Source organism: Lepisosteus oculatus, chromosome 17 (genome assembly GCF_040954835.1).
Source record: "Lepisosteus oculatus isolate fLepOcu1 chromosome 17, fLepOcu1.hap2, whole genome shotgun sequence".
NCBI lineage: Eukaryota > Metazoa > Chordata > Actinopteri > Semionotiformes > Lepisosteidae > Lepisosteus > Lepisosteus oculatus.
The window spans coordinates 8059482-8078313 of record NC_090712.1 but is presented as its reverse complement, the minus strand read 5'-3'; the positions used below and the strand labels follow the sequence as shown (position 1 = coordinate 8078313).

General features: G+C 35.8%; 1 protein-coding gene across 2 annotated transcripts in view; it reads right to left on the bottom strand.

The window, feature by feature from the left end:
• The window catches only part of macrod2 (mono-ADP ribosylhydrolase 2), a 601357-nt gene that overhangs the window by 46150 nt on the left and 536375 nt on the right, over window positions 1-18832 (bottom strand). For both annotated transcript variants that reach the window (XM_015362869.2, XM_015362870.2), the window contains exon 9: window positions 6112-6193. In XM_015362869.2, coding sequence (XP_015218355.2) covers window positions 6112-6193 — 82 coding nt within the window. The remainder of the gene's footprint in view (window positions 1-6111; window positions 6194-18832) is intronic.

Sequence of the window (18832 nt, the reverse complement as noted above, 5' to 3'; positions counted from 1 at the left end):
TATCTCACCTGCCATCACATTTACCACCGATTCCCTTACTATCGCCTAGACTTTACATTTTGATGTGCTGGTTGCAAACAAGGTCAAAGCAGTCAAAAAAACAAGAAATGAACAAAATGATTATGCATTAAGATGTTGGCTCCTAAGGGTTTGTGTTTTAGTTTACTAATAGAAATCACTGCCGTGACAGCCTTTTATCCATTTTATTGAAAGAGCACATAACTTTGTAAATTCTTACACTGGCATACTTCAATCTACCAAGTATTTATTTTCTAACACATACGGTAGTGTAAGTGTAGCACATTTAAGCATGACAAGCTTCTCAAGGCACCTAAATGGTGCAGGACAGGAATATTGCAGTCCTCATAAAACTAGTTTAATGTTCCAGTCTTCACTGCTCTTCACTCTGCCAGTATCAATAAAACTCTAGTTCGGGAGAAGTGATTTTCGTTCATGAATCCTACTTCAGCACAGACAGTTTGGCTCTTAAGATGTATGCCATTATGTAATTTCATTAAGCTGTATAAAGGACACAAAAGACTATTCAGGTTTTACTATGCACTGCTCAAGAGCAAGCATTATATAAAATAATCTAGTCATATACATTACAATTACATTTCATTTGCATACTGTCAGTGGTGATTTAAAAAATATATATTCTTTACTTTCTAAGAAAAATCATCTCCATCTAAATACATTTCAAAAAGCTCTGGGAATGATCAAGAGACCATGACTGACATGCATTGACAAACAGTTTTTGACATTAATATTTAGATGACCTTATTGAAATGTCAAACTGAACATAAGAACATGGGGGCTGATCTCTGCAAAATTTGCAAGTTGATAATATACATAAAAGAATAGGCAAATTTACTTTTATATATTAATGCTATGGGATGATTCATAGCCACCTCTGCTGGTGTCCCATTGTTAAAGTGATGAGACAGTGGAGCTAAGCTGTAGAGAGGGCATTATTATTACAAGATGTTTATATAAGGTACTTCTCAGGACACATGCAGATATGCTAATTGCTGTTTCAAAGTCATTACAGAGAGATATTAAGTTGGAGCAATTTGTCGTCTTCTGGCTTTGGTGTTGCCTGCTATTTAACAAAATATCCAAATCTTACTAATTCTATAGCTCAAAAACACCACAAAAACAGCACGTGATCACATAAGGATACGGTAGAACCTTACTGCACAACTTAAATGACATGAAACCAGCTTGGTAATAAGACCTAATACCATTTATATATATATATTATTTGTGCTATACGGATATGCATTCTCACTGTAAAATGTCTCTCCCATGAAGAGACTTAACACACTAGTTAGGTACAGCACATCGCCACGAGGAATACTAACACTCCATCATAAAATTTTCAGCGCAGATGCTTTGGGACTTCATATTTGATTAGATTTTCTACCTGCTCAGTTATATACTGTATTTTTTATTCTTAATTCCAATGGAAAAATAAAAATTTCTGTGCTTGCTACCAAGTTACATGTATTCAGGTTTTATGAAACAAACTATAAATTACTGTTAGAAGATATGTCTGTAAAATTCAGGTAGAATTATTTCCTTGCCATTCAGTCATGTATAGTACAGATTAATCTAGATAGATGTCTCCATGATGGCAACTCCATTGAGCAGGCAACCATTACTTAGGTTTTTACAAGCAGAAAATCGGAAGAAAAGCCCTAAAGAGGACAAGAACAACCTTGAATGGAATTCTTAACTTAATTCTTAAGTTTGAGAGAGAAGACAACAACAACATCACTTTCACCCCAGCAGTTCTAAATCAATTATTCCCAACATCAATTTCTGAAACCTACAAATACCTTTAATAAGCTTCCTCATCTTTGCGTTCATCTTTTGTATCCCTCCACCACCTTTGCAGCTGCCCCTTGATTAACTACTCTCTCTGCATGGAGGTCCCATAGTCTACGTTGACATCAGATTCCCTGTTCAAGAGGATCCAACTGTCACCCTGACTCCAGCAAAACTAACCTCCTTCTATGGCCAGGGAGCTGGTTCTCAGCCAAGCAGGTTAAAGGGGAACTGAAGTCCCAATTTCTCAGACCGGTTACGAAGTGTCGGAAACAAATAAATTACTAGATGGTATCACAACATTTTACACTTTCTGAATTAAGCCCCAAATTGTAAACTTTGTGAACCTAATTTATGGTGGCCATGTTGTTGCAAACTCCTGGTCCCACCACAAATTGTGAGGTAAAATGGTCCTTCCTGCTTACTAATCACTAATAAAATGTACAGCATGAGCCAATAAGTATAGGTTGTGCAGCAGACATTTCACTGCAGATATGTTCCAATGAGATCTGCTTGCAGAGCTAATACTGTATGTACAGTAAGTAGCATTTTTTTTACAAAACCATCTTGAGGCCTAGAGCAATATTTCTCTTGGATTAAAAGAGATGTATTCAAAAGCCTGCTTGTTTAACATGTAATAAAGCCACTTCACATCCCTGGACGTTTTATTACCTTGTTCTGAATCGCAGACAATGACAGCAATTTGGCACTGTGCATACCTGGAAATTTAGTCTATTTTGTGATGTTAGTTGGAGGTTTTACACGTTACTGTGTACATTTTGCTTTCATAGTGGTTTGAAATGCACTCTAATCTTTCTAACCCCCAAATATAAAAATAGAGTTGCAGCTGGCTTTTAAGTTAAAGCTCACTGTACAGTACCCTATGCACTCAATAAACATTCTTTAAAGCAGTTCAATTCTTGTGTGTGTTTATTGCTTGTAAATGATAAAGTAGTCCTGAATATATATAACACAATAAACTAATGATTTTTTAACAAAAGAGGTATTTCTCTAAGGAAGATTTAAAGTACATCACAATTGTAAATGGACAGTAGGATTCTTTCCATTTCAAAGTTATATGACCGTCGGGGTTTATGTTTGAATTTGATGGTCATGAGCAAAACTGGAAGGTGATGTGATTATTTATGACATTTTTATACAAGGAAAACTCCCCAAACAGTTCTCATCTTAGTTCTGTCTTGCACAAAATATGACAGCATTGTGCTGCATTAAGATATAGTACTGTAGTGTGACTGTAATGTGTTTGACCTACAGTACGTTAACAGAAATAAATACATGCCTAATGTATTTCAACAGGAATTCTAATTAAAGCTAATACAATATAGTAATGAGAAATAAAAATAATATCTCATATATGCACAGATTTATTTAGTGTGTATACTGGAATGTATACTGTCGGTCAGTGAATTAGCACCAGACTGCCCAGATGTCACTGTGGTTCATAAGAGGTCAATAAAGGGTTATCCCAGCTATAAATGGGCTCCATCCCATTGCTTTCACACTCCCCTGCATGCCCTTGGTGAAGTAAAGGAACAAAACATTAGCAGACTAGAGCTAAAGCAACTCCACCTCTTTCCAGAGCTTTGCTGCCCTCAGAAAACAGAGATTTCATTCAAATGACAGGAAATCTAACAATAGCCTCACACAAATGTGAAAAGCCATTAGACAGATGAGGCAACAGCATCCCTTGAAGCAGGAATTGAACCTGAGTGTGTGCACAGTACCTACTCAGCTACTTACGCTATTAAAAGCTGATGAATGACATTAATCATACAGGTCCTCTACATGCATATTTACCATTTTCAAGGCCTCAGAGAAAATAAAATGAATTTGGCCTTGACCTAAAGGGTCAAAAAGCACTTTCGAAGCAAAGCATTCATTATCCACAGTTTGGATTCACAACAGATGCAGAATGCCTCTCTTACTTTCCTTAAAATGTCAACTTACTAAGCCCTACAAGCTTTTGACATTTTTTAATTGATAAAAAATGATCCAGACATTTCTCTTCTTCTCCTGGGGTCAAATTACAGTATGTCAGCACTTGACAATATCTTCTTCCAGTTCAGCTTAAATAATATATGTAAATCAATCAATATTCCTTGTGTTCTAAGATTTTGCATCTTTGGGTGGAAAACAATTTGAAACAATTTAGAAAAAAAATGAGTCTGTCATTTCAAAGATTAAATAAATTTACTCTTCCTTCTGATCTCTCATACAGTATAGGTTAATTAATTGCTTACACTTATATAGCATTTTTCTGGACACTCCACTCAAAGCGCTTTACATCCCCTCCACCACCACCAGTGTGCAGCCCCACCTGGATGATGCGACAGCAGCCATAGTGCGCCAGAATGCTCACCACACATCAGCTGTCAGTGGCGAGGAGAACAAAGTGATTAAGTTAATGCATAGATGGGGATTATTAGGAGGCCATTACTAGTAAAGGCCAATGGGAAGTAACATCACTACTCTTTTCGAGAAACGCCCTGGGATTTTTAATGACCACAGAGAGTCAGGACCTCAGTTTCACGTCTCATCTGAAGGATGGCGCCTTTTTACAGTTTAGTGTCCCTGTCACTATACTGGGGCATTAGGACCCACACAGACCACAGGGTGAGCGCCTCCTATTGGCCCCACTAACACCAGTTCCAGCAGCAACCTTTAGTTTTTCCCAGGAGGTCTTCCATCCAGGTATTGACCGGGTTCTTACTGTACTGTACCTGCTTAGCTACAGTGGGTTGCCAGTTGTGAGTTGCAAGGTGATATGGCTGCCGGCAAATCTAATATAGATACAACAAATCTAATTATACAGCAGTTAGAAAAATAAACATGTTCAATAAAATCTAGGGACAACAGAGTTGATCTGTACACATAACTAGATGGACTGTAATAAAGTCAAAATTCGTGGTGTCAAGGTCATGTCCTGTGATGTACTGTATGTAGTCCTTTCCGAAAGTCTGTTTCTCCTCTGAAATGACTTCCCGGAAGTCACTGCCCGTTTATATTTATATTTAAAATAATATCTAACACAATAAGAAGTTTTTGAAAACATGCTTATCAGTTTAAATCATTTGAGGATTTGAGGATGACATAAAGTTCAAAATTAGAGACCAGCAGCAAATGAAATGGTTTGCTATGACAGGGGCTTTAAATAAAGTAGCAATGCATCCACATTAACAAAGTTAGGGCCTGACATTTGCATTTTACCAGGGGAAATATTAGTTAATATAAGGGTTATAAAAACCAATAACAGTTCAACGCAATCCTCCCTAGATTTCCATGATCGGGATCTATTCTTAGCTGAAAGGAAAATGTGAATTGAATGAAAAGAAAATATCACACTGCTTAGCATTGGTGATGGCACCCAGTTGATACAGAGCACAGTACGACTTATTCTACTGCAAATAATGCTAATTATTTCTCTGTGTACTCATTCACAGTTTGCAAAGAGGCAACTTTTGAAACAGGCTCATCAAATTATGTACTGCTAGGTATTTCCAATCTAGTCTTTTTAAAGTATTAATCTATGATTGCACCGTTTGAATCAATATAGGTTGATCTCTTTAGAACATTACAACAACTTCAAAAGGAGACCGTTTCCAAGAGCTTCTTACTTTTGACCATTTCTTTTCCCCATTTGATCGATGTGTTCCATCAATCAGGATCTTACTTGTTGTTTTAAATCTTATAGTATTATTGATTTAAATCTTATTTAATAATCTTATTATGATGTTTTAAATCTTATAGTATTTTAATGGGTATAAATGTAATACAGAAACACTCTCTAACTCTTTGTTTCTGATCTACTCTTCTGATCTAAGGCAATACATTGCAACCCCAGTGCTGTGCATTGACAGTGCATACGAAAAGCTATTTCTAAGGCCTCACATTGTAAAACCAATCATGTGTGGCTATTTGGTTTAGCTCATGCAGGCACTGTTGTGGCAGCTGTGCAAGGATTCTCACTTAGTCATGGTTTACAACATTCATTAGGGGTCAAACTGCAATGACTTTGAAATTGATGAAAGTGTCTTCTATCATACCGAACCAGCCATTTTTCTTCAATTTAGATCCATTGTACATGGAGTGATGCACTTTAGGCGAGTTGTGTAGATACATCATCCTCACCTACCTATAAGCTATTTTTTTTGTAGAACAGTGCTCCTTTGTGTGCAGAGTTTAAAAAAAGCATGAAGAGTTCCAATGTCTATGCGAGCACATGCAAACCAAGTGGCACAGCAATGAATATGGACTGCATACCTTCAGAGAAAAAGTCTGACATTTTTTCCTTGTAGATCCTGAAGTCTGTCTCCAGGAAGATGCAGAATATGACACGATCAATCTATGAAGACAATAAGGAGACTGGCATTAGCATGACTGCATGTTTCACTCAGCAGTGACACTTCATATGCAGGATTTCATACTGAATTTAATGCACTAAACACACAGGACATCCATCCATTATAAGAAAGCTGCTTATTCCCGGTAAGAGTTGTGTCATCTCAGAGAATACAGTATCTTGAAAGAACTGGGAACCAGGCAAGACTACAAAGTAGTTGGTCACAAAATACAGAGAAATCATACTAACAATTTACATTTTGCAGTAAATTTAATTTCTCATCTTTCCAAAACAGTTCTTTGAAATGCTATAAACTTTGATCAGGTTAAACCTAATTAAGGAATTTGGTTTTACAATGAATTAAAAATCAATGAGTGCTCCAAAAAGCATGAAGAGCTTGCATGTTTAGAAGACACAATAAGGCTGGTTAAAAGCTTGTGGTAAGAAAATAAATACAAACTGAATACCTCAAAACAGTTCTACATTGGTAGCACTTAGAACATACAGTACAAACCATATACAGTACTCCAAGAATATATTGCCTTAAATAGGAAGACTTCTTCAAAATCAGAACTAGTTTGGCTTTCTTTAAGCACAGTCTCCTTAATCATAGAGTGAAGGTAGTGCTTAACCCCAACACTGCCCCAGTCTAATTCAATTGGCCTGTTTCCTGTCTGTTACATGCCTGGACCAGTTTAATAGCCCAATTTAAGCACTGGATATGAGCCATTAAAAATGAAACTCAGAGGTGCTTTTGAAATTTTAGAACCAGGAAATTATGAAACACACAAGGATGGTAAAAGACTTATTAGAAGAGTAAAAGAATTATTAATGCATCTGGAAACCATGCCCATTCACAGTTGATGCTCTAGACCCACTTACATGTACCTCAAGCTGGTGGACGTTTTTATTTTATCATTAGGTCTAGTCTACTCTTTTCAAGCAAGGATTGGCAGCTGTATATTTCCAAATGCTAATTTATTTTTATGTATCATGGTTTTATGTACAATGCAAATGTCTCCATGTCTGTTCAGGCCCATAGCATTACTTTGGCAGTCAGTGTCTAAGTACTTGGGTTCTTGGGAGAGAATAAATTACTATTGCAGTGGAAATGTTCATGTCTGCTGTGATTTTCGTCTCTCATTTGTGCACAGACCTCTAGGCGATGCTTCTTTTAGTGTGCACTCTGAGACCCATATTTTCACAAATTTGTTTTCATGTTAGATAGCTGTCCTCTTGGAAAAGTGCCCTTGTGGAACTCCACAGAAGAAGCACTTTTGTATTTTTAAAAAGGAGTTTCTTTTGTGTAGGTCTGGATATTGGTTTCAAACAGCATTAAGAGTATTCGTAATTCAAATACAAGCTAGCCAAATCTGATGGCCCTGCACATACTGTATCTGCAGGTATGCCCATTCTGTATATGCAACTGTGCAACATACTGTACATTTTATTTGATTGCATTTATACAGCACTTTTACATACAGAGAGGCACACATCATCCACCACTGAAGTTCAGCACCCACCTGGGAGTCGTGTGGCAGCCATAATGCGCCAGCAGCCACAACAGATCAAGAGGACATGTGAAAAACTAGTTTAAAACCAGTGAAATTTGCCTAGGACCTGGAGCTAACACTTTTTTCTCTAACATATCTTAAATAACCTAGGTTTCATGTCTCATCTGAAGGACTCCTATAGCACCAACTAGAACACAGCATCCACCTGTCGCTATCCTGGGCACTGCTTTCCTTGTAAACTTCAGTTCAGGGGGAAACTGCTACTCCACCAAATCCAGTTAAAGTGCACTAATCAGGCTAGAAAGTGGTAATGCTGCTGTCAAATAAAACACTGCATGTCTCACATACCGTAGATTTATGATTAAAAATTACACAGTATGTCACTTAAGCACATTTTCACTTTCTAGGAGTTCAGAACATTTATCAGTAACACATTAAACACTGAAAAAGGGACACGATTGAGGTACAGAGTTTACTGTTTACAAGTACACACTTTAAACAGTGAGAAAGGAATTCACTTGTCCATTACATTCTATCAACATACCCATGTCTGTCTCCTTAATGTCTGGGATACTAAACGCATGTACAGTATACTCCATGGCTCCTGTAGAATATTATCTAAGGAAAATACATTCATCACTACAAGATATGGGAATGTATTTCTCAGCAGATAATAAGCCCTTTAAATGTTGCAATTTTGAAAACAGACAGGTAATGACTACCCTTAGCATGTACAATGTGTTCTAGATTCTAAAAGATAAAATTATTGTATCCAAGAATAAACCTGGGTATTTATATAACAGTTACCGTAAAGAATCAAATTCAAAGAATAAACCATTTAAGAATAAAAGGTATCTTAATGTAGGTTTGGAGAGCTCTTTGGAATGGGGAAAACAGGGATGTTCAGTAGAAAGAGGTCACCTTTTTGTGCAATACCATGAAATTACTGTACCTGATGTCCAGAATGAGCTAATGTGGTAACAAAGCATATTGTATGTACTGTCATGATACAAAAAAAACATAGGAATTTCCACTTGTCTCTATGCCCATCTGAGAGTCTACATGCAATAATAAATTCACATCTCATGGAAATTGCTCTACATCTGAGAATTGTCATGCTGCGCTCCTTTTTATATTCATCATTACATGACAAGCTCTTTTTTCTCTTTTTGCTCACATAATGATTAACAGGTTTCATAATTATTAACAGTTTTCTACTTTAAGACCACCAAACATAAAATAAAAATGTCTGATTTAAGAGTGTTTAATGTGGGGAACGAAACTTCTCTGCACTGAGGTCTACTGACCAGACAGTGTTCCAGAGGCTAGGAAAAACTGTAACTATTAAAGCTCAAGTGTCTGGACAATGTGAAATAAACCAAGCTGTGAGCAAAGTGAAAAGACACACATATACAGTATGCTGAACTTTAATCTTGTGGTGTGAAATTATGCAAAATGTGATGACACTGCTAATGATACTGTATAATCTCCAATCCAGAACTACTGGTTTGTTTTTTTTAAGTATCAATAATCAAAGCCAGAAAACATTCAGCTTCTTTACCTTTTAACACACCGTTTCTTGAAACAAAAGCAGCATCACTGGTTTAAACATTGTTTTTGAGGCTATCCACATGGGTAAATAAATGCTGTTCGGGATTTCTGCATCATGTCTTTTTATTATCCAAATACCAAGGTGCTTGATTTCCAAAACAACTGAAAAGGGGATTAGAAAGTAATAGCCTGCTTTTGTTGAGCCCCTTGCCCATAAAACTACATGCACAGCACATCAGAAGCTTTTGTGACTTACAAAACTGACAAAGAACACTTCCCAGGCTCCAGAAGAAAAGGTAACAAAAAGATCGTAAAAAACACCTTTCCAGCACTGATAAGAATGTTTTTCAAAAGAAGTCAGGAGTTCCATGACATTGCACCATGCAAGTTCAAGGAACCTTTACAGTTTAAAGAGGACTAATTGATCTCTAAAGAAATATAGCTTAAGTAAGATGCTAAAGAAACTTTATAAATGAGAGAAAGCTAATCAGTCCATCAAACTTGTTTGGTATCTAGCTGTTAATTCATCTGAGGAAATAATGCTCAAATTTTGAAGGTTGTGGTTCACCATGAATCACCCACCCCACACACAGCTGCTGAAATGCACTTGCACATACTAAATATAATTTTTTAAAAAGGAGCTCACTTCTTAGCAAGGACTGCTGGATAGGTACATAATTAAAAATGTGTATTGTACATCTCTACAGAACAAGTCTAATACACCCTTAGACCTATTGTACTGTATTACACTTGATTTAATTAAAGTAAAACAAATGACTGACTTTTCAATCTAATTTAATATACACGAGACATCTTGTTGATATGTTGTTATTTTTTTCAGTTTCAAAATGGTAAAGACAGTCTTAACATCACAATTAAGACTATTGAAACTTTATTCTCAGAGATAATTTGCACTTTTATTCATGAAGATTTGGGATGTGTTATGTTTTTGGAAATAATAAAACGAATGAAAATGGATTCACAAAAAAAATTTGGAAGGTGTTGACAGGTTATATTTTTCATTTTTCGTCTCTTTCATTAATCATTCCACCATAGGCACTAATTACATAAATGACGTACAGCAGTTATTATTGTTCTGGTTACCTGACAATACACATGCTAGTCGGAAAATTGCTTAATCCTACAGCATTATCATTTTCTCTGACTGGTATCTTTAATGCCCAGTTAGTCAGAACCTCAGTTTAATGTCTCATCTACAGTTTGGTATCCCTAATTACAATACTGGAGCACTGGTTTGAAGATGCTGGTCCAGAGTGGAAGAGTGCCTCCTGCCAATTAAATTACACCACCTGCAGCAGGAACCTGTGAAAACTGTGCAATATATACGGCATAATCTACGGTATAGATTTCCATTAATTCGTTATTTTTATTTTTAATATGAAATTGAATAATAATAATTGCTTACACTTATATAGCACTTTTCTGGACACTCCACTAAAAGCCCTTTACAGGTAATGGGGACTCCCCTCCACCGCCACCAGTGTGCAGCCCCACCTGGATGATGCGACGGCAGCCATAGTGCGCCAGAGCGCTCACCACACATCAGCTATCAGTGGGCAGGAGAGCAGAGTAATGTAGACAATTCATAGATGGGGATTATTAGGAGGCCATGATTGGTAAGGGCCAATGGGAAATTTGTCCAGGAGCCGGGGGTTATACCCCTACTCTTTTCGAGAAACACCCTGGGATTTTTAATGACCACAGAGAGTCAGGACCTCGGTTTTACTTCTCATCTGAAGGACGACGCCTGTTTACAGTATAGTGTCCCCGTAACTATACTGGGGCATTAGGACCCACATGGACCGCAGGGTGAGCGCCCCCTGCTGGCCCCACTAACACCTCTTCCAGCAGCAACCTTAGTTTTTCCCAGGAGGTCTCCCATCCAGGTACTGACCAGGCTCTCACCTGCTTAGCTTCAGTGGGTTGCCAGTTGTGAGTTGCAGGGTGATATGGCTGCTAGCAAATAATGAATTTGCCAAACCAAAAAAAGTAGCTAAGAAAAAGAATGTCTAGAACCTCATATAAAAACAATGCAATACCATCAGTGTGCAGATGCTGTAGTTTAGTATTATAATCAGTACATTAGTGCTACAATGAACAAGAATAAGATTTAGATGATATGCTGATTTGTTTCTTTGTGAATGGCAGATGTTTAACATTCTTGCCCTTAAAATTCTGTTATAAACATGCCACACCTAATATCATGCTAACTGTTGGAATTACAAGTGATTTACACTATACAGTACCTGTACTGTTGGGAATTCTTTTTTTAAATTAATTTGAGAAACCATTTTACAAAGTTTTAAATTTAAAAACATATTCCAAGCCTTTTTTTTACTAAACATCCGGCTACTGTAATGGCAAAACTTCATTATGTTTTAAAAAAAGGTCCCACAACAGCTGGATATCTTCATCAGAAGGAGAACTTTCTCCCTATAAAGTCTGACAGAAATGCATCTGGCTGTTCAGGGTACCATGGCACATATTGAGAATTTTAATGAAACTCAAATGCTGAAGATCTGGATGGTAAATCCAATATGTTCAGTTTCATAGACGGGGTTAAAAAAGCTAATGGAAGCTTAATTATGAAGCCAGGATCGCTACATGTTTTGTAGTGTGGTCATTATTCATTCTTGATTAGAGAAATGTTGCCAAAGGGATAATGTTCGGCTACAGAGTTCCTTCGCTTTAGCAGTTGGGATCATGGGTAGCTCCAGTAATAGGAGGCTGTTCAAAGCATAAAGTGTGAGGATTTTAAAGATGTTATTCAGACCTTAGGGGTTCATTTCTTTTAAACCTAATAGCAACAGGGTGAATTCAAACTATTACAATATACAGTATGAGTCCTAAATATGTGCTAGCTTTTTATAATTCACTCAAACTATTTTCTGTTTTTATTACTACTATGTGGGCCAATTTATTCAATGTGCAACCTATACTGTAATTCAAGTACCTTGTACTGTACTGTATGTTGATTGCTAAACCTATTCAAAACTAACAACATGCTCATGTAACACTCTTAGTTAATTGCATTATGTTTCTACTACCACTTTGTCAATAAACGACTTTTCTTTTTATACAATAATGCTATGTTTGATGTTATGTTATGTTAATAGCAATTTGAAACAAAATCCTCTTTATTATAATGAAACACTACTGAAATGCTTGGATTAACAGGAGATTTGTAAAGCAATCCCTTCCACAGAAAATATTCTCTACATTTTCTGAACTATTTTTTAAAAGGTATACATCTTTCAGAGACATGCAAGGATCTATATACACATATTTGTTGTCTCTCCTACATATACAATTGGGGCTGATTACTTTTTGAATTCTTTAGAGTGAGTCCACTGAAACTACAAAAGAAACTAGGTGAATAAACATAATAGCATAAATATCTTTTCATTTTGTTTTTAGAAGCTATTTTCTTTTCTTATTTCAATTTCAGGGTGTTTTTGTATCTCTTAAATTGTAAAATATGTTTTAAAATGACTCTGATCACATATCTTACCTAACTGTAAGCAAATGGGAAGAAATCATTCTGACAGTTCAAATACTGTACTGTATATAGAGAGAGTACATGTGTATAAATACACAAAAACAGGCAATCAAGGATTTGTGATGTTACTGTATGTACCAAATCTACTTTTTCAGGACCATCCACAAACAGTATACTTTATTTATTCCATTGTTTTTTTTTTTCTTTTAATAATCATTCTACTGTATAATCTCTAAACATTATAAATGGTTATATATAAAAAAGCTAGGAAATGTAAACTGTGTGAGTAGACAAACTGTAAATTATTTGCATCTGAAAGATGATTTAATTCTAATAAATGATCAGAGGTGAGTTTAATACTGGTCAGCTCTGGTGAACAGCAGAAGACCAGCAGTGGACCAAAAGCTCCTGAAACAGATAATCCATCATCACTGAGCGCCCATGCTCATAATTGAATTCAGGGCAGTGCCAATAACTAAAAGCCCATGGTTTCTTGTGTGCACTGCTCCTTCTGGTAACATCAAAGGAAATAACAAAACTATTCACTTGCTTGTGCCCTTCAGTTTTCAGACAAACAAACAGCAATGGCTGATACTCTTTATGCATAGAGAAAGACCAAAATGAATTACAATACAGGAACAAAATCAAAGAACATGTAGTAGTAAAGCATCAAGACTATAATGAATTAAAAGGCTACCTCTTTAATAGTAATAATTATACAATAACTCCCCAGGACAATAAAACTTGCATGCATCGTTTGGTCATTTTTCTGTGGATACTATGGTTTTCAATAACAAGCTGTACAGAGTACACAAACCTTAAACACAATATGTACAGAATATGCATATACATATACAGTATATGGACACACCATGTAAAGTTAAACATCTTACAATTTGCTTATGTTAATATAAATAAAAATTAGCAGGTGTGAAAATCCCTGTAGTCCATTTTGTCCAAAGCAGACATGTGAACTATGAAACTAAGGTACATGCTTTACAACAACACTTCATTTTCTGAATCAAGGTGTCTACGGCAACTGTCCAGCCAACAAAACGTCCAAAACAGCAGTCAAATTCACGGTAGAGCAGGAATGGAAGTAGGACTCTCATTGCGAAGCAGGTGGAACACTTCCAGACTTTATCATGGAATTAATTACACACACCTGAGCCTGCTCTGTTTGAGCTGACGATAATTACAGTCCTAATAAAACCAGGAATAGATCAAACTGCTCTCCATTAGAGCATTACTTTAGTTTTTGGAGCAAAAACAAAACAAAAAAAATCTTGATGTATAATGATATTGGTCTTAAAATATGTATGCCTGTACAACTTTCAAGCTAAAAAAGATATGTTTGTCCATTTTAAAGATAACATTTTTCAACTGTAAAGGTACTCATATCATTATTATAATGTTCTAATAAGCAATTAAGGGCCCTTGTAATACTAAAACCTGTTAATAAAGTAGAAGTGGTTTACCCTTTTGTGTCTTCAGTACAAGCATTTAAATACTTAAATACTTCTGAGCTCACATCTCATCTATCCTTATGCTTAAACACCCTATCATACTTTAACTGAGCCCAAAACCTCAAAAATCCTCTTATTCATTGGGTTAATCCTGAACTTAGTCTTTGCTATTTAATTACAAATGCACCATAAATGCATATGCAGTATAATGCATTGGTAAACTGAAATGTAACATACATAACCAGAAAAAATATATCATCATAAAATCCTTGAGCAGACACATTGTCCTATCTAGTTTATGGCTAGAGCCATGGGGGTACATACAGTAGCTACGCTAAATGAATTATATACTGTCTTCATTTAAGTCTCTCTGAAGCCCCAGAGAGGATTTTTTTCTGAATACAGACAGTGAAGACCTTTTCTCTCTTCTATCCATGAGTCAGGGGGTGTTTGACACAATGGAGTTAGTTTTATATCAAATGAATCTAGAATAAATGAGTGTTTTTATGATACATGTACAAAGTCGGCTAAATGATAAATGGTGATCATGACGACAGATAAAACACAGGCAAATACTCTAATAAAACAAAGAATGTTGAAGGATCATGTCCTATAAATATTTGATAGGCAATTTTGCATCAGTCATACATTTCTCTTATAGACAGACCACCAAGTCACATTCACTTATTAAAATTTAAATCTGTACTACATCATGAAACCGATTCTTCTTGCTTTTCCACAATATGTCTTCTGTGATTTGTTTTTTATGCTAATATGCTGGAGGCAATATCCTTTTCTGTGGAGGAAAATCTGTTCATTTGCGCTGGTCTTAGCAACTTTCTACTTAATTACAAGTAAAATTACTAGTATTCTATGAGATCTCACTCAAAGTCAATCAGTGTAGATTCATTCTGTGTTAGCGCAACAGAGCGTTTTTTAATTAAACATCCAATATAGCAGAATTTAGTGAAAATAATTCAGCCTTGTGCTGGACTAATTCAGTCCAGTTTGAGGTCTACTATGATACATATCCATCAGCACTTTAGAGATGTACCTTAATAATCTTACACCCTGTTTATATGTTCCTAAGTTATTGTCAATGACAGGAAAACACTGAGTGGTCCTTTGAGAAACAGCTTGGAAGAAGTGCTTCTGTAGCAAAAGATATGGCTGTATCATCAGGTTGACAACGATAGACTTCTGCTGTCAGTGTGCAGTGCTCATCTGGGAGCAGCTTTTTCAAGTAGCACATTTCAAATGTCATCCCTTTGAATAGAAGACTTCATTTTGAATAGTACAGTAAGAGAAGGTCCTGAATGGCAGGACCCTTGAGTTCATGAGCACCATCTGGTCAAATAATTTTATTCTGAGCTGTAGAGATATCACATCCTCAAGTGAAAAAAAAGAAAATACATTGTGGGAAACAGGCCATAGATGCATACAGTATGTACACATACCTATGTACCTGTATATTTATACAGCATGCTTCCTTACCATTTGAGATCATCCACAGTGCTCTGAAAACAAAGGAGACTGTGCTCCAAATGTTTTCGAAAGATTCTGCTGCCTTGCTTACAACATACAATATTTGAGGAAAACAAGCAAAATCCACAAAGTGTTACAAAATAAACATTAAGTGTTCAGAACAAGTTGCTTACTCATCATTCCTGTCTCACGTCTGCCCAGCATAATGGCAAAATGCCATGTGGCACAGAACTAAAGCACTTATTGTAGTCAAATTGGATATATGAACAGTATATGAAATAAATGTTAATAGTGAATTAATTCCTGGGAGGTTGTTTGGGTTAAGCAGAAAATCGAATGATTCTGAACAGTCATATTAGCAAATTAAATGTGAAAATGTCTAGTTATTTATCATTCTAGGCCATTTTTTAAAATAGAACAGGGTACTTTTAAAAAAATGAGATCTGATGTGTTTGGTGGATGCCCAGGGCCTCGTAAGATAATAAATAAGCATGGAATTAAGCTTCTGCCTGGTGAAAGCCGTTGGTTTTTAAAATGTAATTTTCTGAAAATATGTTTATTAAAGCCATTTATATGTAAATAGAGTATCAACATTTGTTTATTGTTTTACACTAAGCACAGCACAGCAATTTAATCTTTATTTCCCCAAAGACCTTGTAGTTGGACAGATTAAATGTGGTCTAAGATGCAACCCAATGAGGTAAGTGTCATTGCTTCTGACTGCAGGTGCATTGACAGTTGTCAAGGAGGTGTGTTTATAGTGAATGTGTTCAACTGCTGTAAAAGAGCCAAGTAGTGATTTTGCTGTAATTCTATCCCATAAAACAGAGATGCCTTTCAGTTTTACAAGCTGCTCGTATCGTTTCAGCAAGTTGTATATTGGACTCTTACTGCATATCCCCAATGACATTCTACTCTACCTCCAAAATTAAAACACAACAAAAACATCTTTATTTTTTTTTTTTATGGAAAACGCTGTTTACACAGCTGACTTTAGTCAACATTATTGAGTTCTTTGACATACACTCATGACATACATACTGTATACTGTAGGACACAGCAATGGATTATAAAGTGAGTCCTTTATAATGTCACCAAGTATAAGTAACCTGTGCTACTTGTTTATCATTCTTTAAAAAATCATTAATCAAGTGAATGTTAAATTGACATGTTTCATTCAGCATAACTGGGAGAATGTGTGTTGAGTTTCAGTCAGAATGGTGAGAGCATTGAATAGTCCTTATTTTTAAATGCCTAGATTGGTGCTAAAATTGAATTTTTAGATCATCTGGTATCCCTTTGTTTGCTACTGCCCATACACAAAAAGACACTGCCTACATTATAGCTTTGTAAGGTACCTGTAGCTAGTTATTTTCTTACCTCTTACCTTTAGAATTTGTGAGTGCACGTTTCTTTTAGGAGCGAAGGTACTGTACAGTACATTTATTTGAAATTTGCTGGAAGCTTAAGCTGGAAGTTGTTATTCCAACTTAAGTGGCCATGTGTCCAATCGGAAGCAGTTCTTCATATATCAACGACGGAAAACTACAGTATCTTACTTAATGAAATGCAAAGCATTAGGTCTGTATTTAATCCGAACAAAGTGAGCAGTTTTCAATGTCTTTTTTCAAAATTGTGAGACTAAAGTATTTCATATTGTGATAGCTTAACACTCTTAATTTATGTTATTATGTTATTCATTCAGTTTTATCTTAGGCCACCCAAAGTAATTACGATTAAGTTCTCACCCTTACAGTTTTGTATATTAACTGTAAATAATATACAGTATTTCTGAGGCAGTAGAGACAATGCACCTGACATTCTTTTTGTGTTGGTAGATAGTCTGCATCACAAATTGTGGAATAGAAATGTGTTTTAAATTTTGGTGTACAGACAAAACATACCACATATATCAACATCAACATAAAGTGAATTGCCAAATACAGTAGATATAAATATTTTAAAATCATCTCATTTACTGTACATAAACACAAGAATAACTTTCAAGTTCATCACTTACAATTATGATTATAAAAGAAAAACATTTTTCCCAAATGTATTAAAGAAATGCATAGTGTAGGTGCATATTCAAGACATTTCACAAAATAGGAAAGGCTATACATAAAAGATACTATCCTATGGAACATAACATAACAATAACATTAAATGGTTTAAAATACTGAATAGCATCTTACTGGCTGTTGTTTTGTTTTTTTTTATTATAGCTTAAAACAGCTGGCATTTCTCTGATTTCTAATTACATCACTTTGAGAAAGTTAAAAGCAATGCCATGTTCTGTGTTCTTTAGAAACACAAGAATATTTTTAAAGCAATTTTATTGCCCAGAATCCCACATGAACCTCAGAATATACTGTGTTACGTGCAGCCAAATGTATACAGTGTGCACACTCCCATAAATGAAAAGCACAAGCATTAATAGTTTGAAATGCCACAACACAACACACATCTCACGGGATGTGCTATACTGTGTTTCTGAAATCTGTAAGGAAGTAAATGTCAGCCATAAAACATCATTTCTCCTTAAGAACAGCAAAAGAGCACCGCCTCCCTGGGATTGCTCAGAAAATGAATTTTAATTGATGATAATAGAATGACAGCTTTCCCAAAATAACCAGCAGATGTTGTGCATTTCGAAGAGTAGTGTTGTCTTTTTGAACTAATCCTCTAAAATCCATTTTAAAGACATGGTTCTGTTTCTGAATTGCAGTCCTGAAGTCAGCTGAAGGAAATTGTCAGCTGATGGCCTCAGTCAAGCAATTACAATTATGAGAGGCTTTTTTAGAAGTCAGTTCTGTTGGAAAAAGATTATCGCCGCAAAAAAAAAACGGGGAGACTGCTGTTCAGGTCAGAAGTGAAATATGAAAAAAGAACAAACGGAATTACTGAATCCATAATGCCAAGGTTAATACACTGACATTAGGTCACAAACCAGTCCCAGAAGGTCATTTCATCGTCAGGACAGGGGAGGAAGTTATTAAAGTAGATGTGCAATAGGGAGTCAGTTGGATGACTGATCATCTGAGTCTAGCAAAGACTGAAGCTATTTATTTATCTATTAGGCTGCTCCCATTTCCATTCCATTGGG